The sequence below is a fragment of the Electrophorus electricus genome, chromosome 4 (genome assembly GCF_041902795.1).
Source record: "Electrophorus electricus isolate QZ-2024a chromosome 4, ASM4190279v1, whole genome shotgun sequence".
Taxonomy (NCBI): Eukaryota; Metazoa; Chordata; class Actinopteri; order Gymnotiformes; family Gymnotidae; genus Electrophorus; species Electrophorus electricus.
In genome coordinates, this window is record NC_137500.1 from 9,185,935 (window position 1) to 9,205,521 (window position 19,587).

The 19,587-nt window shown below is 39.7% G+C and overlaps 1 protein-coding gene across 1 annotated transcript; it reads left to right on the plus strand.

Moving 5' to 3' along the window:
- The first annotated feature begins 1,104 nt into the window (after nucleotides 1–1,104).
- On the plus strand, nucleotides 1,105–18,289 carry prtgb (protogenin homolog b (Gallus gallus)). The gene is made up of 19 exons (XM_027001075.3): nucleotides 1,105–1,227; nucleotides 1,952–2,251; nucleotides 5,833–5,977; nucleotides 6,213–6,346; nucleotides 6,767–7,063; nucleotides 7,256–7,415; nucleotides 7,553–7,800; nucleotides 9,296–9,460; nucleotides 9,847–10,161; nucleotides 11,757–11,942; nucleotides 13,975–14,070; nucleotides 14,327–14,513; nucleotides 14,753–14,880; nucleotides 15,310–15,480; nucleotides 15,929–16,111; nucleotides 16,430–16,553; nucleotides 16,647–16,785; nucleotides 16,886–16,999; nucleotides 17,290–18,289. The coding sequence occupies exons 1-19, from the start codon at nucleotides 1,161–1,163 to the stop codon at nucleotides 17,599–17,601; spliced, it is 3,471 nt and encodes a 1,156-aa protein (XP_026856876.2). The 5' UTR covers nucleotides 1,105–1,160; the 3' UTR covers nucleotides 17,602–18,289.
- Nucleotides 18,290–19,587: the final 1,298 nt, after the last annotated feature.

The following is a 19,587-nucleotide window of genomic DNA, read 5'->3' on the forward strand; positions in this document are numbered from 1 at the left end:
TGCATAGCAAAAGATTTGCTGCAAGGTGCTAAATATGGAATTTTTGTTTAAGGTTCATTCATGGACAGGCATACATATCTTTGATGTAAAGCTCCCATTCAGGACCATAATCTCAAAGATTAATTTTAAATTCAATGTGCTGGACCTCAGAGCCAAAACTACCAAAATGGTGACTGCCTATTTAATAATAATAATAATAATAAAGTTCAGAAGTGTTAGAAAGTAATCAATATTTTTGTCTTATCTGTGCTCAGTAACTGCTTCTATTATACATGGGAGAGTCTGAAGAGGGTTAATGTTGATAAAGCTCAGCTGACTTAACAGCTGTTCTTCCATTGTCCACATCCTGAACTGCAAGAGTCTCTCTCTCTCTCTCTCTCTCTCTCTCTCTCTCTCTCTCTCTCTCTCTCTCTCTCTCTCTCTGTGTGTGTGTGTTTGTGTGTGTGTCACCGCGCACCTTCCTCTGTGAGTGAATACGTGTGCCTGTGGTTGTTGGGGGATCACACTCAATACACACTCACTGGATCAATATCAGTGTTTACTGAGAAGCTGATGTGTGGCCATTAATATCTTCTCATAATGACCCCAGGGCAGCTGGCATGATAGTGGTGGAAAGCATATTGGTGAACTGAACTGTAGCAGGCCAGCCTATTCAATCAGTAGTGGCCTTCATAATTTATTTAATGTAAATACAGAATGGTTTTTTTAAAGGTGCTAAATGTATATGTACAAGGACGTGGGATATTTTGGTACTTCAAACTCAGTTATAGAGTACCCGAATGTGATGAGGAAAAAAAAAAAAATTCTTCTCGTCCGCTCTCTAATTTAATTTTCTTTAAACGTTTGAATATTCAGCTGTATCTAAAACAGTTTGCTGATATAATGACTAGTAGCATTTTATGTTACAAATTAAAATCTATTCGCTCTACAATTCCGTTTAACTGCCGGAATCCGCGAGCATCACACTAGAAATAAGGGGGGGGGGGGGGGGGTTCAGAAGGTACGAACTGAATGACGTAGAATGGTGGGGGAGGGCGCGTGCAGCCACGCTCTAATGCCGCGCTTAAGAGGTTTCATTTGTAAACTGACTTCGGTATGGACGTGCTGCGCGAATGACGAGGCTTTGCTTGACATAGACGATGTCAAAAAAATTGCAATAAATGGCGTTCGTTAAGTGGAAGATAAGTCAGCGATTGCTGGTTTTCTTTTGGATTTTATCTTTTTCAAGTGAGTGAAATATTATTATTGCCGTGTTGACTGTGTTTTGTTGTCAAAGGGATCTGCGGCTGACCACTGCATGTCTCTTAGTGGTGGCTGGACAGTAGTTTTGAGTAGTTAAGGGAGAAAAGTGACATTATAGAGCTGCACGCTTCAGTGTTTATAAAGAGCGTCGTGGAGATACAGGTAAGGTGTAGGCAGTAGGTCAGGACGAGAAGACTCATCGTTTCTTGATCACAAGTGTAGGTTAACGTTTCATTAAGACGGCTGCAGTTTTTATTCGTTCTTGTCATTTCATGTAAAGTACAATTACTGCATTTTACAAAGCCTATCCTAGTTAGGAGAGTCATTTTATTTACTGCCTCATTATAAAAATAGGCTCATTAAAAGTGTGACACTTTTAAGTAAAGTGCATAATTGTCCACTACTCCATTGTTCACTTTTCAACTGATTAAATATTTTATAGTCTGATCTGAACATGTGAAAGGTTGCTTAGAGGGGAGCTCTTCTTTAGACTTGCTCCAACTTTCTGGTGTCCAGTAGACTATGTATGATTAAAACCACATGCAGTGCTGCGTGCTGAGCAGATAGCTCACTCAAAATCAAGAAACCTAAGTTGTAAATAATGTTGACACTAGTGGCTCAGAATTAAGCATTTGTTGGCTTTTCACAAATTTCTAATAATCTTTCCTTGCTTTTTTTGCTTTATTTTCTCCTCTCTTCTCTTTTGCAGATATTTTGTGTTTTAGTGAGTTGTCTTTTGTAACTGAACCCAGTGACAGGATGGTGTCTCATAATGATCATGTAGTGATGGACTGTCTGGCCCAAGGAGAGCCACCTGTGGACATCAGATGGAAGAAAAACGGGGTCAGGCTTTTAGAGAGTGACCATGTCCGTTTCATGCCCAATGGATCACTGCATCTCTCTTTCGTAAGGAGAGATGGAGAACAATCAGAGGAAGGCTTCTATCAGTGCCTCGCTTCTAACAAATATGGAGCCATCTTAAGCCAAAGAGCTCGACTAACAATCTCAAGTAAGTATATCAAAAACAATGATGATGAAGGCAGCCAAGCCTTGTAATGTAAGTGACACTTACTTTAATGTAAGTGACTTGTAAGTGTTTTTCTGAATAGGATTTCCCTTTAATGTAACTGTGTGTCAACAGTCATATAATGCCGCATTCAGAGAATTTTGTGGGCAGGTCTTGCTCTGTGCTTTAACTGTTAAGTTGCCTTGTCAGAATCAGAATCACATTTATTCTCTAGCTTTTGTCAGGTTTTGGCTCTTAACTATCACATAGCTTTTCACGTGGTTTTATTGAATGTTGCATTGAGTGTTGACAGAAATAATTTTTTTTCTGTGTCATTGGACAAATCATTGCAAACTGTTATTGGGCAGTAGTACCATGTTGTTTGAATAAAGTAATGTTGTACAAGCTAACAAGCTTTTGTGTGAAGCATGGAAGTCTAGTCTTCAAATATATACAGTATATTTTAATGTTTGTCTGTAAGGGTACCTAGTTTTATTAATTTACAGTGATGTAAAGCTTTGTATAATGAACTTTGAGGGATGTTAAATCATTGCAGTGTTTACTAGCTTGTTTTAAAAGGACACTTAAGCCTGGCTGGAGAGTCTGCCTGGTGCATCATAAAGATTTCAGCTTCATGAGAAAGAATGAGGAGGGAGCAAGTTCTTTATACACACACACAAAACACACGCAACACAATTTCATGCCCTGTAGCCCATGTACTTGCATGCAGCTGTGTTAGGTTTCAGCACTGGTATTATGGAGACCAGTAACTCTCGTGCTGTTGTTTTCTGGTTGACTACTCATTGGAATCTGTAAAGGGCCATTCTCTCTGACCTGCTTTGTCCCTGTGGCCCTGGCCAGCCCCTGAAAGAAAAGCGTGCTGATTTTGGGACGTTTGTTTGGCCGAAGACCTACGGACAGAGGACAGCTGTGCCTATTCAGCCAGGAAAGTGATGGCCTTGACAAAGTGACATGGAGTAGTTCAGTCTTTTGGAAGATGATATTACATAAACACAGTGTTATCTCATTCTTTGAAAAAATTTAATATATGAGGAGCAAGTGATTTTGCTACATAGCTAGCATTGTGTTGCACATACATTTTTGCACTTAGTTTTACTTTAATATAATTAGGTCAAAATACAAAGTTTTGAGGTTAAAGGTTTATTATTTAGAATTTCTTTTATTCAGTATATTGTTTCAAGCATTACATTTACATCTACAGTTCACCATATATTAGATATGGCAGTATACTATTGATTGGCAACTGATATATACAACCTGTATTGAAAAGATACAAGTCATTTCAGGCTCTCAAATTTTCCATTACCATTCCATTTCCATTGCTTAGTATTTCAACTTTGAGTGATTTTTCTGAAAGTAGTCTAAAATAAAGCTCACAAATTACAGGATCAACAGCATCTAAAGGGTTAAAAACTTTGAGTAACCAAGACAATCTCATACTGGGGCAGCCTTGTTTTTGGGGGAGGGGTGGGGTCAAGCTATTGGATGGCTTTATTCCCAGTCTGTGTGAGGGCCCAAGGGAGAGGCCTAGAGGTCAGAAAGGTTGTGGGATTGGCTTTGTCCAACGTCAGGGTGGTGGCCATTAGGCCACCACTGCAGCCTGGCTTGCCTGCTGTCTGGATGCAGCCTGACTGAAGCATTAGGGATCTTCACCAAGTCTTCTTTATGAGATTGATGTATTTAGGCAGAGTTAGTTGAGAGAGTTGCGTCCTAAAATGTTTGGTGTTATGTTTAATAATGTATATTATGTTGGGGAAAGTGTGCACACTTTAACAACTGGTTTATGGTTTAACAAAACCATACTTCAGGTCTGGTGTTCCTTGCAGGTTTGTCACAGCCACTGTCATACTAACCCCACATGGAACACCATAGATACCTATTAGAACATCAACCAGTAGTCAGACAGGTTACTACTGACATATAGTTATTCCACTGTCTAATACGATCTCTTTCTGAAGATGGTCAAATCTGTATAATAGTAGTGAAACGTTTGGTTATATGATTATCCAAAGTTTAGCATGTAATCAAGATATTTTCTGCTTTACCAGGCTTACACTATAAAGGTAAAGATAAAATGCAAGTATCAAAGCAATCTCAATGTGAACAGTGGTTTCAGGTCGTCTAAAATCACCATAGTATTGGGTACATAATTATTCTGAATGCATTCGATTAGTGGGGTTCCAAATTCTGGCTGAAATTGAGTGGACAGACGGGCTCAGGTGACCCCTGACCTTTGGCAAGAAACCTTTGTCCTGTGTAACCTAGGCATTGATCCTCTCTTTATGACTTGGTTGACCTTCCAAGACTGGCCAGCAAGACATCCCCCACAGAAGCCTGCCCAAAGAGGCCTGGTTTAAGGTTGGGGGGGATTTGTTCATTACATCAAGCCTTCTTTTGATTTTTGGGGGCTTTTGATTAATTTTGATTAATTGATTAATGTATCCTGCACAACTGCAGAGAAGGACACCTTTACATTTCCTTTCTCAGCAGTCAAACTTTCCTGCCTCAATATTATGAATATAATTTGTTTCCAAGACAAGGAATAAGTGTGATCTTCTATCTTCAGGGTTAGAATTTGACTTTGAAATCTTTGATATATAATTATTGCATTCATCTTTGTGTTTAGCAGCAACAGCTGTGTAACTAGATCAGCTAATCCAAAGCAAGGATAACATCTCTTTTAGCACAATACTGAGAGCTGTTATGTCCATAGAATAACAAAAATGATCACCCAAGAATTCGTACATCAAAGAAACCTAATCGTGGTAGTTATGAGGATTTGTTTTTGTTTAGGCCCATAGTTCATTGAACTTTGCATGGGTCAAGTTACTAGTCAAGGCAAAGTTCAGTTCTCACTGTGGTGCCCCATGCACAGGGCAACTGGGTTATTTTAATGTCACTTAGCTGTAATTAAGATACACACATAAATTAAACCATTTTTAATGTGCTACCTTCCTTTAACATGATTTACATGGGGAATTTTTTTTTTTTACGAAGGGGTAAACATATATTGATTTCCTTTAATATCCTTTACTGAGAGAAAAAGTGAGAGGGAGTGAAAAAGGAAAGGGAGAGAGATGGAGGGAGATGATTATGATGGAGAAGAAGATAAAGAACAATCTGAAATCTTCTCTCATCTATGTGTTGCTTTGCTTTCTTGTTTTATAATCCATCAGTATTGTCTTGGGCAACAAGAGATTGTTACCTAAGGCTATATTTTGTGAGAATTGACTTCCTCAGTGAGCAAAGCTTTTAATTTAATGCAATATTTTGAATAAATTGATTCTAGTGCATAGGGCAAGTATTGACTAGTGATGATGTATGAATGGTCATGTGTGAATGGTTGTTCACTGCCATTGGCTTATTGATCCACTGATCAGAGGAGTCACTGCATTGCATATCATACTCACTCTATATGTTCTCATTGTTTGTTTAAATTTAATAGTTCTTAAACTAACAGATTATCTAACAGAACAATTATTTTGATGTTTAATATTTTTGTTATTTTTTCAGGATATTTTAAATGTTATTACTTTCTTACTCTCTTACTGTGTCTCTTTCAGGTATCTCATCTTTTGTGGCCCAGCCCTCACCTGTAGTAGTTAGTGAGGGCTCTGTTGCCAGGTTTGCCTGTAGTGTCAATGCCAGGCCACCAGCCATTATTACATGGGAAGTAAACCAAAGAGCTCTGCCCTTGGTGACAGAGAGGTAGGGGCCCTCACATTCATCTCTGCAATTATTTTGGCCTCAGGTACAGCTTTAATGTAAAAACATTCAAGAATATTCAAGAATCCATGCTCTTAGGCATTTACGGTATTGACACCCAACGCATTTTGGCATACAAGCCTTTGAATGAATGCAGAAGCGTTGGTTGAACAGAGAAGGGATAAGATTTTTGAAAATAATTTGTATTGTGTATAAAATTTTGTTGTTTTATCTGCAGAATCACAGTATTGTCAAATGGAGTGTTGCAGATTCATGAGGTTAAACCAGAGGATGCTGGGATGTACCGCTGTGTGGCCACCAACATTGCTAATCGACTAAAAAGCAGAGAGGCCATGCTTACTGTCAACCCAGGTGTGTATGTGAGTGTTTGGGTTTGGGTTTGTGTATGTGTGTATTTATGTGTGCATTTATGTGTGTTTGTGTATGCATGAGCTTGACTAGATCTGAAAGTTTGAAATCAGAGGTGTAAAAGTTCAGGTTCAAATTCTGAAATCCATGGTATTTTATCACTTAATTGGTCTCACTAATTAATTCTTCCTACTGACTTGAGCCAATTAGCAAAGCCAGGAACAATTTTTCCTTTGTGTTCCTGATCTATACAGCTTTGGTAATAAAAGGTGTGTGCTGCTGTTTGTTGATTCATGGGAGAAGACAAGTTTAGAGGGGCAGAGGGAATGAGTCTAGATTTTAGTGGCTGAGAAGGGAAAGGGATGTCAGTGCTCTCCTAAAACCATGGTATACCCACCTTTCTGTAAAACTCTTTCTCTTTAGTGTCTGGAGTCAGACCACTCATGAAGCCCCAGATCATTGCAGGGCCTCAGAACATCAGTACCAGCCTGCACCAGACTGCGGTTTTGGAGTGCGTAGCAGATGGAAATCCTCGCCCCCTGGTGTCTTGGAGCAGGGCGGACTCCAAGCCTATAGATGTATTTGGTGCCAGAGTGCTGGGGAATGGCAATCTGATCATCTCTGTTGTGAAGGCCCAACATAGAGGAGTTTACTTGTGCAGAGCAACAACACCACGGACACGGAACTACACCATTGCTGCAGCAAATCTCACTGTGCTTGGTAAGGAGATTTTTTTTCACTGATGTCATTGCATTGCATGGATCCAGCTAGACAAACCTATTGCAGAATGAACACCCGCAGTGTCTATTTACATATGGACATCAAATGTCCCTTGTAGGAGTTAATCCACTGGGGATTTGGCTGTGTACTTTTCTGATCCAGGACTCATTATGTGAATATCTTCCCTTACAGTGCCACCGTCTTTAGTGGAGAAACCAGAGAGCCAGACACGGCCCAGGGCGGGCACGGCTCGCTTCAGCTGCCAGGCAGAGGGAGTACCTGCTCCCCACATCACCTGGCTGAAGAATGGAGAAATCATCCACTCCAATGGCAGGATTAAAATGTACAACAGGTATACCTACTGCATTCACACAAGATCTACTGCACTTGGTGATAAAAACAAACAGTGGGCCTTTGTGTGTGAGAAGACCGGCGATGGCTGTCCCTGAAGATGCCTGCCCTGAAGCTTTTCCTCCTCCCGACTTTCAGTAAACTGGTGATAACCCAGATCATCCCTGAGGACGATGCCATCTACCAGTGCCAGGCTGAAAACTCGGAGGGCTTGGTTCTGTGCATGGCGCGGCTTATTGTGGTCATGTCTGAAGACCGGCCCAGCGCACCCCGCAACATCCGCGCAGAGACCATCTCCAGCTCTGCCATCTTACTGGCCTGGGAGAGGCCTCAGTACAATGCTGAGAAAGTCATCGCCTACTCTGTGCACTACATGAAGGCAGAAGGTACATGGGGAAAAGAGTGCGAGGGGAAGGGATGGATGCACAGAGTGAGAACCTGAGTGATGAGTAACTTTAAATGTAACCTCAGTTCCAGCTGTGCTCCATAAATACTTATGGATCCACTGCCATTTTGCTAAGGAATTGAGGATATGGGAAGTTAATTGGTTTAGACCATTCTTATTGTGTAGTAGTGCCCAAATTGCTGGAATGACATATTCAAAGTCCTGCCTGCTAATTAGCACAGCCATACATTCACCACTCACATATTCTCCTTTCATTGGTAATTTGATTGGGTCAATATTTATGCTTTGTTGTTTTTCATGACAGAATGTATAGTCAGAAGTGATTATGATAGAAGATTCATAAATTGTGATGCTAGTCAGATTATGTGAAATCTGTGGTGAACATAGCAAGAAAAAAAAAAAAAACTAGGGCTGTTTTGCCAAAAGCAGGAGAGTACTAAATGCAGTAGAGTACTAAGTCTTGCATATCCCAGTAGTGTGAAAGTCAGGGTTGTGCAATGTATGCCATCTCTTGTTGCCATACAACTGCGAGGTCAGGGCAGAAGAGGGCAAAGCTATTGTTCACTCTCAGGCAGAACAGCTATTGTCAACACTCAGGAGCTCTTAAAGGTACAGAACACACATTCAGTTTTTAGTTGAGTCTTCAGTGATGTCTCATATGTTTATCTATGAATGTAATTTTTCCATTGATAGTACTGATGTACTGATGTCATCATCTGAATTTCTCAATAAGGGAGATGGAACTGCATGGTCATTTTGGTTGACCGCAATAGTAGAGCAGATTTCCACATGAATGCAGATTTTGGAACATGAAGCAGTTGTTGATTCTAAATGACTCCTCAGAACTGAATAATGGTGTTGAACTCTAGTTAAAGAAAATGTAAAGCAGCTGCTACAGCACTCCGGATAATTAACTTTCAAGTAGGTAAACCAATCAAAAATTTGATTAGATCCTCATATAATGTTTTTAATTTGTGATTAGTGCACAGCAATATATTGCATAATGTTGTGATCTGCCTCTGGCCTGAAGTATTTTATCATGTTTTCTGTGGAGACCCTTTAGGCAGGAATGAGGGGTATTTTAAATGGAATGTATCCTGGTATGTATTAGCAAAGATGTTTGAAAAGAAAAGGGGATTTAGAATTGAGGTGATCAGCAAAGAGAAGATAGCCCTCCATTCTGTCAACAAAGGTTTCAAAACACAGCAGATATGACTATAACAGACCCCTTAGACCATGCTCAGATTTGGTTTGAAGAAGCTAGACATCAGGTTGTTACATTTTATTTAATGATCACTGAAATACAATAGGTTAGTAGGCCTATATGTTAATGCAAGTCCACTTTTTATGGTATATTCACCATAATGAATTGAATCATGAATCGGAGTTGACAACTTCAGGTGCACTCATTTGGATATAACATGAACGAAATGGGTATCAGCCAGTGAAATTTATGTGAATGCTTGTAAACTCAGGTCTGAACAATGAAGAGTACCAGGCAGTGATTGGGAATGACACAACCAGCCATATTGTGGATGATCTGGAGCCAGCATGCAGCTACACGTTTTATATAGTGGCGTACATGCCCATGGGAGCAAGCCGCATGTCTGAGCAAGTCAGCCAGCACACACTGGAGGATGGTGAGTGCCATGCAGCACATTGTCAGAGCAGACTTGTTGCTTTGATTCATCTCTCTTGTGCCAAAGTGTACAGAGCAGATGCACATTTACTCATTGTCAATTGCAAAGCTGCCCTTCTACAAGCCTTTGTGAGTTCATCATAGTGCATTTTTGTGCTTTCACTAACATTTTTTAATCACGAAGGAGTTATGATATGTTGAATCAGATGTGCTGAATCAGATATTTTAAAGCAGGTAAAAGACTGTCCTGGGAATTATACAGCACTGGATCAAAAAAATATGGCTCAAAGTCTCTCTTGCTTCTAGATTACACCAATCATATGAATCTGGCTTCATTATATGAAGTTTCAGCCACATGATCAAACTCCTAATCTTTCTCCTTCCCAGTACCCCTCCGCCCCCCTGAGCTCAGCCTTTCCAGCCATAGTCCAACTGACATCCTGGTGTCCTGGCAGCCTCTTCCTGTCAAGCTGAGTCGTGGGCGTGTTTCCGCCTACCGCCTGTCCTTCCGTACAGCTGCGGACGACCAGGTGAGCTCACTGGAGCTGCCTGGCGTGGGGGAGAACTCCACACAGCACCTTCTCCAAGGCCTGCAACCAGACACCATCTACCTGCTCCGCCTGGCAGTGTCCACCCGCATGGGCTGGAGCCAGCCCTCGGCTTGGAGCTCCCACCGCACACCCAAAGCCTCCAGCGCCACTGGTGAGAACCTTAATTCAAAAGCTGGCAGTCCAGCTATCACCACAGGAATAAGTTGTTGTTTCCAGTCAAAGCTGTTTGCCAGGATCTGCCATTTTGTTTAACTCAGTTTGCTTTGTTTAATTTCTATTTAACAAAGAGACTGAAACAGTTGGGTTTAAATCTTGGGTATTATTTGTTGATTATTGCTTTGTTGAATACCTAAGTGGCAGGTTTAGTTAGGCAGTGTAACTGAGCAAAGGAAGCAGCTTATAGCTTACCAGCTGCATTTCTTGCTCAGTGACCTCTGACCTGGTCTGTCAGTTAGGAGCTGTGGGCCAATGCAGTCATGGGTCATAAAGGAGAGGGCCCCAGGCTGCATGCAGTCATGGAGAAGAATAGGGAAATTTCTGGGCCAGGGCCAGGGCAAGGGGCCCCAACGACATTTATTTATCTCCCTTTACATGCTGTTTGGCCAACCGAAAACTCACCATTGTATTGACTCAGTGAAACACAGAGCGATGCTGAAGGATTTTTGGCTTTGGTGGTGGTGGTAGGTGAACTGTATGGGCTGTGGTAATGAACACATTCAGCTTTACCAAGGAATTCTCAATATGGGTGGAGGTGAGATAGCATTGTGTGACCTGCTGTTGCTGTAGATACCATTTCATGAGGCAGAAGAGCTCAAGTAAGAATATTCTGCAGAAAATTACAGGATCACAGGATTCAGTCAGTTAAAATCATGAGATTACTATAAAATTGATATGTAGTGTGATTAAATTGTGTAATAACATTAGTTTGAATTGACCCAGATATAGTACACATGTTTTGTCTAGCCATTGGTCATGTCACTAAAGAAGTCATGACGTGATTGATTGAGTCAGTGATTTGAGAGCAAATCAAAGGGACTGAATCAATTACTTCAGATGCTTCACTAGTCTAAATGTTCAGTCGAAACTCTTTATTTATTTACCATTGACTCCTCTGCCTTTAGCATTCTTTTTTATAGTCAGTTATTGATTGTTCCTATGTATTGCCCTCACAAGGAAAAAAATGGTCTAAATCTTTCATTGACACAGAGAAAAGTTACTATATTAAGGACAGCACACCATTATTGCACATTACCATACAAATAGAATTAGAAGCAGTCATTCAGTGTAAAATTGCAAATGTGTAAGCAAGGAAACTGGATAACTAAACAAAGAGTTCCTATGTGATCTAAAAATCATCTTTGGGTCTCATTAACTCAGCCATGCTACATTATTGATGATGGTGTGTAAAGTGTGTTGTAAAATTTAGATGGCTACTCCACAGTAACTTCTCATTATATTGTATTGGATGATCACTGGATATGACTATATAAGTTAACCTCTAAACCGCTATGCTTATTAGTGATTAATAATCTTAAATTAATTATTATTAATTATCCTTAAGACATGCTTTTCAGTCACCACTGTGAATTATTTCATACCTGCATTGAAACAAATGTAAGTAGTGTATGAATGAAAGTGTAAGGTGTTATTTATGCTCCCCATATGCCTTCTCACTTACATATGGAGGTGAGTGGATCTTAGCTGCCTACTTACTATGTTGACCTCTCTTGTTGTTTCTATTTGTAGTGCTCCCTGCCCCTAATGTAGAGCTGGAGCCCTTCAACTGCACTTCTATTACTGTACGCTGGCATCCTGCATCCAGTGATGCTGTGGTCCAGGGTTACAAACTCTCCTGTTACCCTGATGGTCAATCAGAGAGCTTAACTATCCAGCTCCGTCCACAGGATTACCAGCACACTATTGCAGGACTTGGTGAGTTGCATTGTTTATCTTAGTAAATAGGACTTAATTTGATAGGACTCCTTGTAGCTACGTAAGAGTTAAGAACACAAGCACATTGGAGTTATATATAAGTACACGTATCAGTCACCTGAAAGGGGTTCATTTAATTACAATCTGTTCTTACCATGTACTACACAAAACATCAGAAACATCAGTCCTTCTGATATAAACAAATTTTTAAAAAGTTTTATAAAATTATCACGGGAAGTGTTAGTAGATGGTGTTTGACTAGTAGTAACGTTATGCATCATAACATTACAAATGAATTTTTTATCACAGTATATGTTGTGTCAGTAGGACATACCTAAGGAAAAGTAAAAGACTATTTGTGGATAATCATATTAAATTCTCATGGTCACTAATGTTGGGGATTTTTAACACTTTCAGATTAAGATTTTCCATTTTCTTTCTGATCAATACTTGCTATTGATCTGTTCTACCTGACACTCGGTCTGTTTGATCAGTTTGCTACTGGCTTTGTGGGTGCCACCCACACCCTCTGAGTGTCAGAGGTCACAAGCCAGATGTCTCTTCTTCTTTTTTCCCATCCCTGTCTCTGGCTCCATCATGACCATCTATTGTACACGGGGCCGGGCTGGAACAGAAACCCACCCTCCATCCCTCCAGCTGGACACTGCAGCTCAAACAAAGACCTTGGCTATTGGTCTAAGCTGGACACACAAAGCAGGATGACAAGAGCAGAGACCTTAAGGAAAATCGCTCTGTATTCAATAACATGGATATTTTGCTTCGATCTTGCTTTTTGGAAAAGGAATACTGGTCTCTTATATCATTAAATAGATCTTAAAAAGAGAACTATTTATACAATATTCCTTTCCTTTTTGGTCAAAAATCAATGTATCTATCTTAATAACATTTGTTTGTTTTAGAAATATTTGACCTTCTACATGGGAAGAGTGTTACTTGGGTAGTGTTTGTTTTTGATCTTTAACTTTAGCTTCTCTCACTTGCTTTCATCATGTTTGTATCATCCTAAAGGCTTGTGCGAGGCAGTTATCCTAACTCGTTCTGCATGTCCATGAACATGAGTTTTATCTTAGGCTGACCTCTAGACCTCAAGTCATAAGCCCCATGTCCCTGGAGACAGGCAATCCTAGCAGCTGAAAAGCGCCTGTGACGGTGCCCCACGACCTCTCACCTCTACCCCCGGAAACCTCTCGCCTTCAGCCTCCCACACTACCAGCATCCAGCCAGACTCCCCCTTAAAATCTGCAGCTGAACACCAAATTAGACAAAATTAGGGAAGGACTGGTCTTTCTTGGTCAAAATAAATGTCTTATTAGAATTCAGTCACAATAAATGGTAAATGATAATTATTGCATTACTATTACAAAATATACCAGGACTACTTTAGAAAGGCCCCATGTATTATATCCTTGTGTGTATGGCATAAACCTATGGTTTGTCTTATGTCATACGATTATGATGGTTATAAGATATAAGTGATTGGTACCGGTGGTGTTGTGAAAGGAAGAGGCCATGAGAATGGCGATGAGTGATCATGGGCTTTCAGACCTGGGGTTAATAAAGTAAAGTAATGCAAAGCTGATTTGTTCATAGTGTCATCAGGATGTAAACTAGCTCTATGCTCTTCCTGCTGCGATAATGGTAATAAAAGCTTCCTAAGGTTCACCAGACAATAATTAGCATTTACCATTGACCAGAGCCTGACTGCTAATTATTGTCACATTGACTGATGAACTGTAGTTAGAGAGTGGACATCAACAAAGGAGCAGAGTGGACCAGTGCAGAAGCACCACAGTGACTGCCACCTCAATGTCTGCCATTTCACTTCATGTTCAAGCTTTAACTAGAAGCTTTTACCAAAAACATTCAGGCATATAAAGAAATAAGAATGGGACCTCATCAATTCAGTTGCCATTTTTCTTATAGGATTTATATAACTGTTCAGATTTTATTTATGATTAAATAACTGAAGAAAAACAACTGTTGACATGTTTGTGTTTGTGTCATTGTGCAGATCCAAGGAGAAAGTACCATGTGAAAGTGCTTGCCTACAGCTCTCATGGTGATGGCTATGAGGCACGTCAGATTGTCAGCACTCCGGGCTGCCCTTGTACGTGAAAATACTGAGTATCAAAATCACACATGCCAAAAAACTGGATAACAGATTAAAAAATGTTCTGAATTTGTTCTTGATATTAGAAATGTGATGTTTGTTTGGTCTTTCTCAGTTCAGACAGTCACTGTTTTTTTAGTTGTATATATGCCAATATTTCTGCTCAAACAACATTTTTTTAGATTTCATGACAGGGTTGTGTTTTTTTAGGTTTGTTGTTATGTAGTTATGGTTGAACATGTTTAAATTCCAGCTGCTCCCAACCGGAGATTGGCCACACTGCCTGCTCCAGACCATGTTCATGCTCAGGTTAACAGCTCTTCAGCAGTGGGGCTGAGCTGGGGCCGTCCTGCCTTCAGCTCTGGAAAATCAGTCGGCTATTCTGTCCGATATGGCCCCGTGGCCCCATACAACGCATCTGCCATACGCTACCTCCAAACGTAAGTCTAATGCTACTAAACGCCAGTTCCCAATGAGAGGAAGAGATTACTCTGAGAGACTACAGGCATTTTTCTTGTAAGACATGATTAAATAAATTAGGTTAATTCAGTTAAACTCAGTTTCTCTCTTGATTGCAAACCTGGCTTGTGTACTGCATGCACAATTATAGCACACCACCATTATAGATGATCTCAGACATCTGGCTCCTCTGCCTGATATTCTGTGCTCCTCTGTTTAGGGCTGAACAGACTGTGTTGGTACAGGAACTGAAGTCTAACACACGATACGAGTTTTCTGTGCGTTTACACATGGATCAAATGTCCAGCCCCTGGAGCTCTCCTGTATATCAGAGAACTCTCTTAGAAGGTGAAAAAAATGGACCCAAGCTTCAACATATTTCAGTTATTGTCATTTCTCCTCTCATATCAGTGTACTTTTACCTGTTTACTTTCCCAAAACACATTTTAGTAAGTTAATGGCTTCTCACCTCTCATATCATTCTGCTTTTACGAGTTTATTTCACCTGTGAACCAGTTTATTTCAACAGTTTTTATTTTTATTTCAGCCATTGGTCTTTCTGTTTTCAGATATTACAAGAAGCTAAGTTAAATCTGTACTAAAACATAAACTAAAATTAATTACATCTTAATTCTTCTTGAATATTACTGCTAAATGAGCACAAATTTGATATAAATATCCAAAAAATGCATATTTGCAACAATGAAAACTGAAAATGTTGCTGTGAACATGCTTCATCTGATGTGTGGATGTGTAAAGGGCAGGTTTGTGTTTCAGCACCCTCCTCCCCTCCCCTGGCGGTGAGAGTGACTCTGATAGAGGAGGACACGGCGCTGGTGTCCTGGAGGCAGCCCCTGCAACCCAACCTGGCTGTGACCCACTACACCATCCTGTATGCCTCCCAGAGGGCGTGGCTAGCAGGAGAGTGGCAGGTCTTACAAAGAGAAGGTGTGGTCTAGCTCGTCACATATCTAAGACTCGATAAACTTATGACCCCTAACAACGTTTAGAAGCTATGTAAGTGTAAAGTGATGTCTGCAATAGGGATAGTATTGAAACAATACCGTTGGAGTAAAAACCACAGTAGCACTGGCAAATAATGAAATTTGTTCAATCACAAAGGAGTATTATAGTAAAATGCTTTCTTACAAGATTCATTAGTAGAAACCAGGACTTATAGAATCATGTGATCGATCATTTATCAGTAATTTCTACAGACAGTGTCTTACAGAAGAGAGGGTCTCGCAAAGAACCTGTCAACAACAGTTGTGCATTATGCATGTAATAAAATGCACAGTATAGGTTATAGATAAATATACAACTCAACTGTGTTCTGTTTTGCACAACTTCAATAAGCATGATGTAAAGTCTGTTAAATCTGTGTCATACCTCCCAGGGAGCAATACTATGGCTCTGCTGGAGAGGTTGGAGGCAGGTAATGTCTACCTGGTGAAAATCTCAGCCTCCAACCAAGCAGGTGATGGCCCTTTCTCCAGCATGGTAGAACTCCCTGTGCTCAAAGGGAAAAGTCACCAAGGCAAAAACCCTCGTCATACCTACAGCCAGGCTGAGACTACGGGTACTAATGGAATTTGCTGTTTCTGCTTGTGTTGCACTTGTACAGCTATGTCAGAGTGCATAAGGCTATAAACCTTTTAATTGCTCTTTTTAGCTTAATTGTTTCTTTATTGTTTAGAGTGTTGTGAATCCTGTGAGAAATTTTGTCTTTTTTACTTGAACATGGGGCTGTCTACAGCCTGTTCTAACACATAACACAAAAAACACTGATGGATAATACTTTCACACATACTATATATATTTTTTGTTATATTTATTTATTCTTGACAAAAAAAAATGTAATTGTGTAATTGCATTTTTCTGGTTATTTCTTTTGCAGCTTTTACAAATGGCTTATATCACTTTGATGAGAAATCTATGACTGGTATTGTTATTGGAGTATGTATAGCTCTGGCCTGCATCATTATCTGCATTTTCATCCTGATTACTAAAAGCAAAGCCAGGTATGTGAACAGACCTGAGGTTTTTAATCATCTAATTATTTTGGTGAAAACCATGCAATGGCCCATTTTACCCACATCTGGTTGTCTCTGCAGGAAATCCCTATCCTCAAAGATTACTGGACGGGTGAGTAGTGAGGTCATGCATAACTGTTTGCCACCAGGCAATCAACACCAGGCAGAGAATGCTGAAGTTGTGGTGCCAATGATGGGAAACAATTTTATCGACACTAAGGTAAGATCATGAAAAATGGCTTAATTTAAACCTCTTACAAGAACTCTTTAATGCCATGATTTTGATTTACAACTTTATTTGCATCAATATTTATTTTCAGGGTGGTTCAGCTTTAATGATAAATTGCACTGGGCCAGTTAGTAGCAGTCAACACAAGACCAGGAAGTGGAACATATTCAACAGTGCAGAACACCACATTCCAAATAAGACTCAGGTACTATTCAGAATAAGAACACTGGGTACATAATGTGATTTTCCTTTACACAAGGCTCCATTTTTGAACCTTAGCATTTGAGGTTTGTTCCTTACACTTATCCTCATGTTTGGCTTGTTCATTCACAGCCTGAGTTCAGAGCACCGGAGCACATTTTATAGCAATATTTATTATGTAACGCTCAATTATAAAACTTTTATCAATATTTAAAACTTCAACAAAATGTGTCATTTTATAAACAGACACTCTATATTATTATATAAACATATGTAAATCTTCTTGTATTCTAGGTTGTGATGCGAGGGTGCTTTTATGAAGTGGGTAAGACAGTGTTGCAATATGAGGAGAAGCAAGCAGTTTTACCTCTCCAGCCCTCCTCTCTGCAGATCCTCTTTCGACCACTAGGGGAGTCAGAGAGCTCTCAGACCAGTGAGGGCAGCAGAGAAACGGGAGATTCTGGAAACTTTTCTAATGACGATGTAGAAACCAGCAGCCCTGACACTTGTCAGCAGTCCTTTGTGGGTGAAGATGGAAGAAGTTCTCCAGGAGATTTTGTTAGAGAGAAATATGCTGGAGTAACTCAGAGGGGAGGAGATATCTAGCTGTGTTCTAAATGCCTGTCCACAAGTTTCAGCCTGACTACCTCACCACCAGCAGCTCCTGTCTGTTGTACTTTATTGTGACTGTCCTTCTCAAATGCATCCTTGATGCAGGCTAAAAGAGTTTGCACCCTCTCTCTCTCTCAGGATATACTCACCTTCATATAACGGAGGTGAGAGCTCTTTGTGCCAAAGACCAGCCACCTCCTCAAGGTTTTCGACAAATGTGTACAAACAAGCCTACTAATTCGGGATGCATTCTCAGCTCAGGGGGTTTTGGGGTGGGGTGGAGCATAGCCTCAGGCCTTTTATCAGCTTCTCTCAAGCATTTTCAGAGCTGCTCAAGAGGAGTGGCTAATCTTCAGAAGACTTGGGAGACCTACTGCTTTTGGGTCTGGGCCTTTTCTGGATTTACTTGTGACTAATGTAGTTCCTGCTACTTTTGTTTTCCTCTGCTTGTTCAGAGGAAAACACATCTCACCAAATGATGAATGTCTTTACTCTACAGAATGTTTTATGTTTCCTATTTCTCTGTCAGGTTTCGCACCACAGGGGGCTGGTAAATCCTCTCTGCTCTCTACCTACCTCAGTTTGCCTTTTTTACATGTACTGACAGAATTTCAATAATCTGCATTATTTATAAGCCATATTTTGTATGTGCCAAATTTATACTTTATTACTCTTTTTTTTTTTTTTTTTTTTTTTTTTTTAATGAAGCAGGTTAAGGTGCCTCAGGTTCTTAAGGAAAGGACCTCCCTTAAAGATAAACTTATGGCAAGGTCTCCATGGACAGCCAGCTAACTAGTTTTTTAGCAGTACCTTTTCTTATACTGCTTCTTGTACTATTTTTTCCGTACTACCTTCTCTGAACAGCGTTATGTTGGGTGGATAATTAAGAAAAATTATTTACTGTTTAAGTGATGGACTTCTAATTTTGTTGATGGATCATATATAGTCCATTTTTATTTTGGGATACTGTATTTAAGGGAGCTTTAAAATTTTGATCCATTTTGCTAAGAATTATTTGTGATTAATGTTCACTTTCAGTTTGAGGATTAATTTGTATATGTATCTTCATTGGAGGGCTTCAGTTTCAGTATGCTTTTGTTATTCTTATTTCTTTATTTTTTCTTTTTGCGATAAATAACAAAAATATTTTTTAGATGCCTTGCTGTTTTAGTGCATCAAACCTTGAAAGCTTTAACATAATGGCCTTATGAGAGAAGGGCCATTTTGCAATATATGAGTAAAAGATACCTGATCCAAAGAATGAATGAATGAATGATACAGAGATGTGGAATGATGCCAAAAAATACTGTTACCTCCAAAGATATATATAATATTGCAAGTGCCACTATGAATGCTATACAGCTGAAACTCACTGGTCTAGGGAATGTATTGTTCCAAGTTAGCTTTAGCATTTATTTGTTTGATGAATGCAACAATTTCTATATGACCGTACTCATATAGATTGTAGATTGTTATCCAGCAGTGGTGACAGATGCTATTATCCAAAGAGTTGTTTACTTCTTTAATTGGGTTGGTCACAGACATACTGACTATTTGCCTCCTTGTGTCTAAGAACTTTAAGATTGTCACGTGGTTACATGTATGACTGAGAAATCACTGCAATTTTGAGTTTTAATTGTGTATGGGGTTTGATAGTGTCACATAGTATCACAGTGTTTAATCAAGCAGTTTGGAGACAACCCTTTTATGTGAGGTGCAGCAAAATCAGCTTTTGACACATTTTTAATAAACAAATAATCTATACCAAAGATTGTTATAGTCACCATAGTAAACTGAGTAGACTCTGATTTTTACTCCCATACAGCTGCATTTTGTTTTGACTACTGCACCATATTAAAGACAGGGAAGAATAATTTTCAGATGTGCCATATTACATTCAGAAGGCTATGCCAGGAAATGGAAAACACTCTGAATGTGAATATACTGCTGAATGGACAGACTGGATAGGATGTTTCATAA

What these genes read in the sequence shown, in the direction of transcription:
- prtgb (XM_027001075.3), top strand. Translation starts at nt 1,161, where the DNA reads ATGGCGTTCGTTAAGTGGAAGATAAGTCAGCGATTGCTGGTTTTCTTT. An exon ending in AGCTCGACTAACAATCTCAA is followed by an intron (nt 2,252 to 5,832) that starts GTAAGTATATCA and finishes TGTCTCTTTCAG; the next exon opens with GTATCTCATCTTTTGTGGCC. An exon ending in CAAAGCCTCCAGCGCCACTG is followed by an intron (nt 10,162 to 11,756) that starts GTGAGAACCTTA and finishes TTCTATTTGTAG; the next exon opens with TGCTCCCTGCCCCTAATGTA.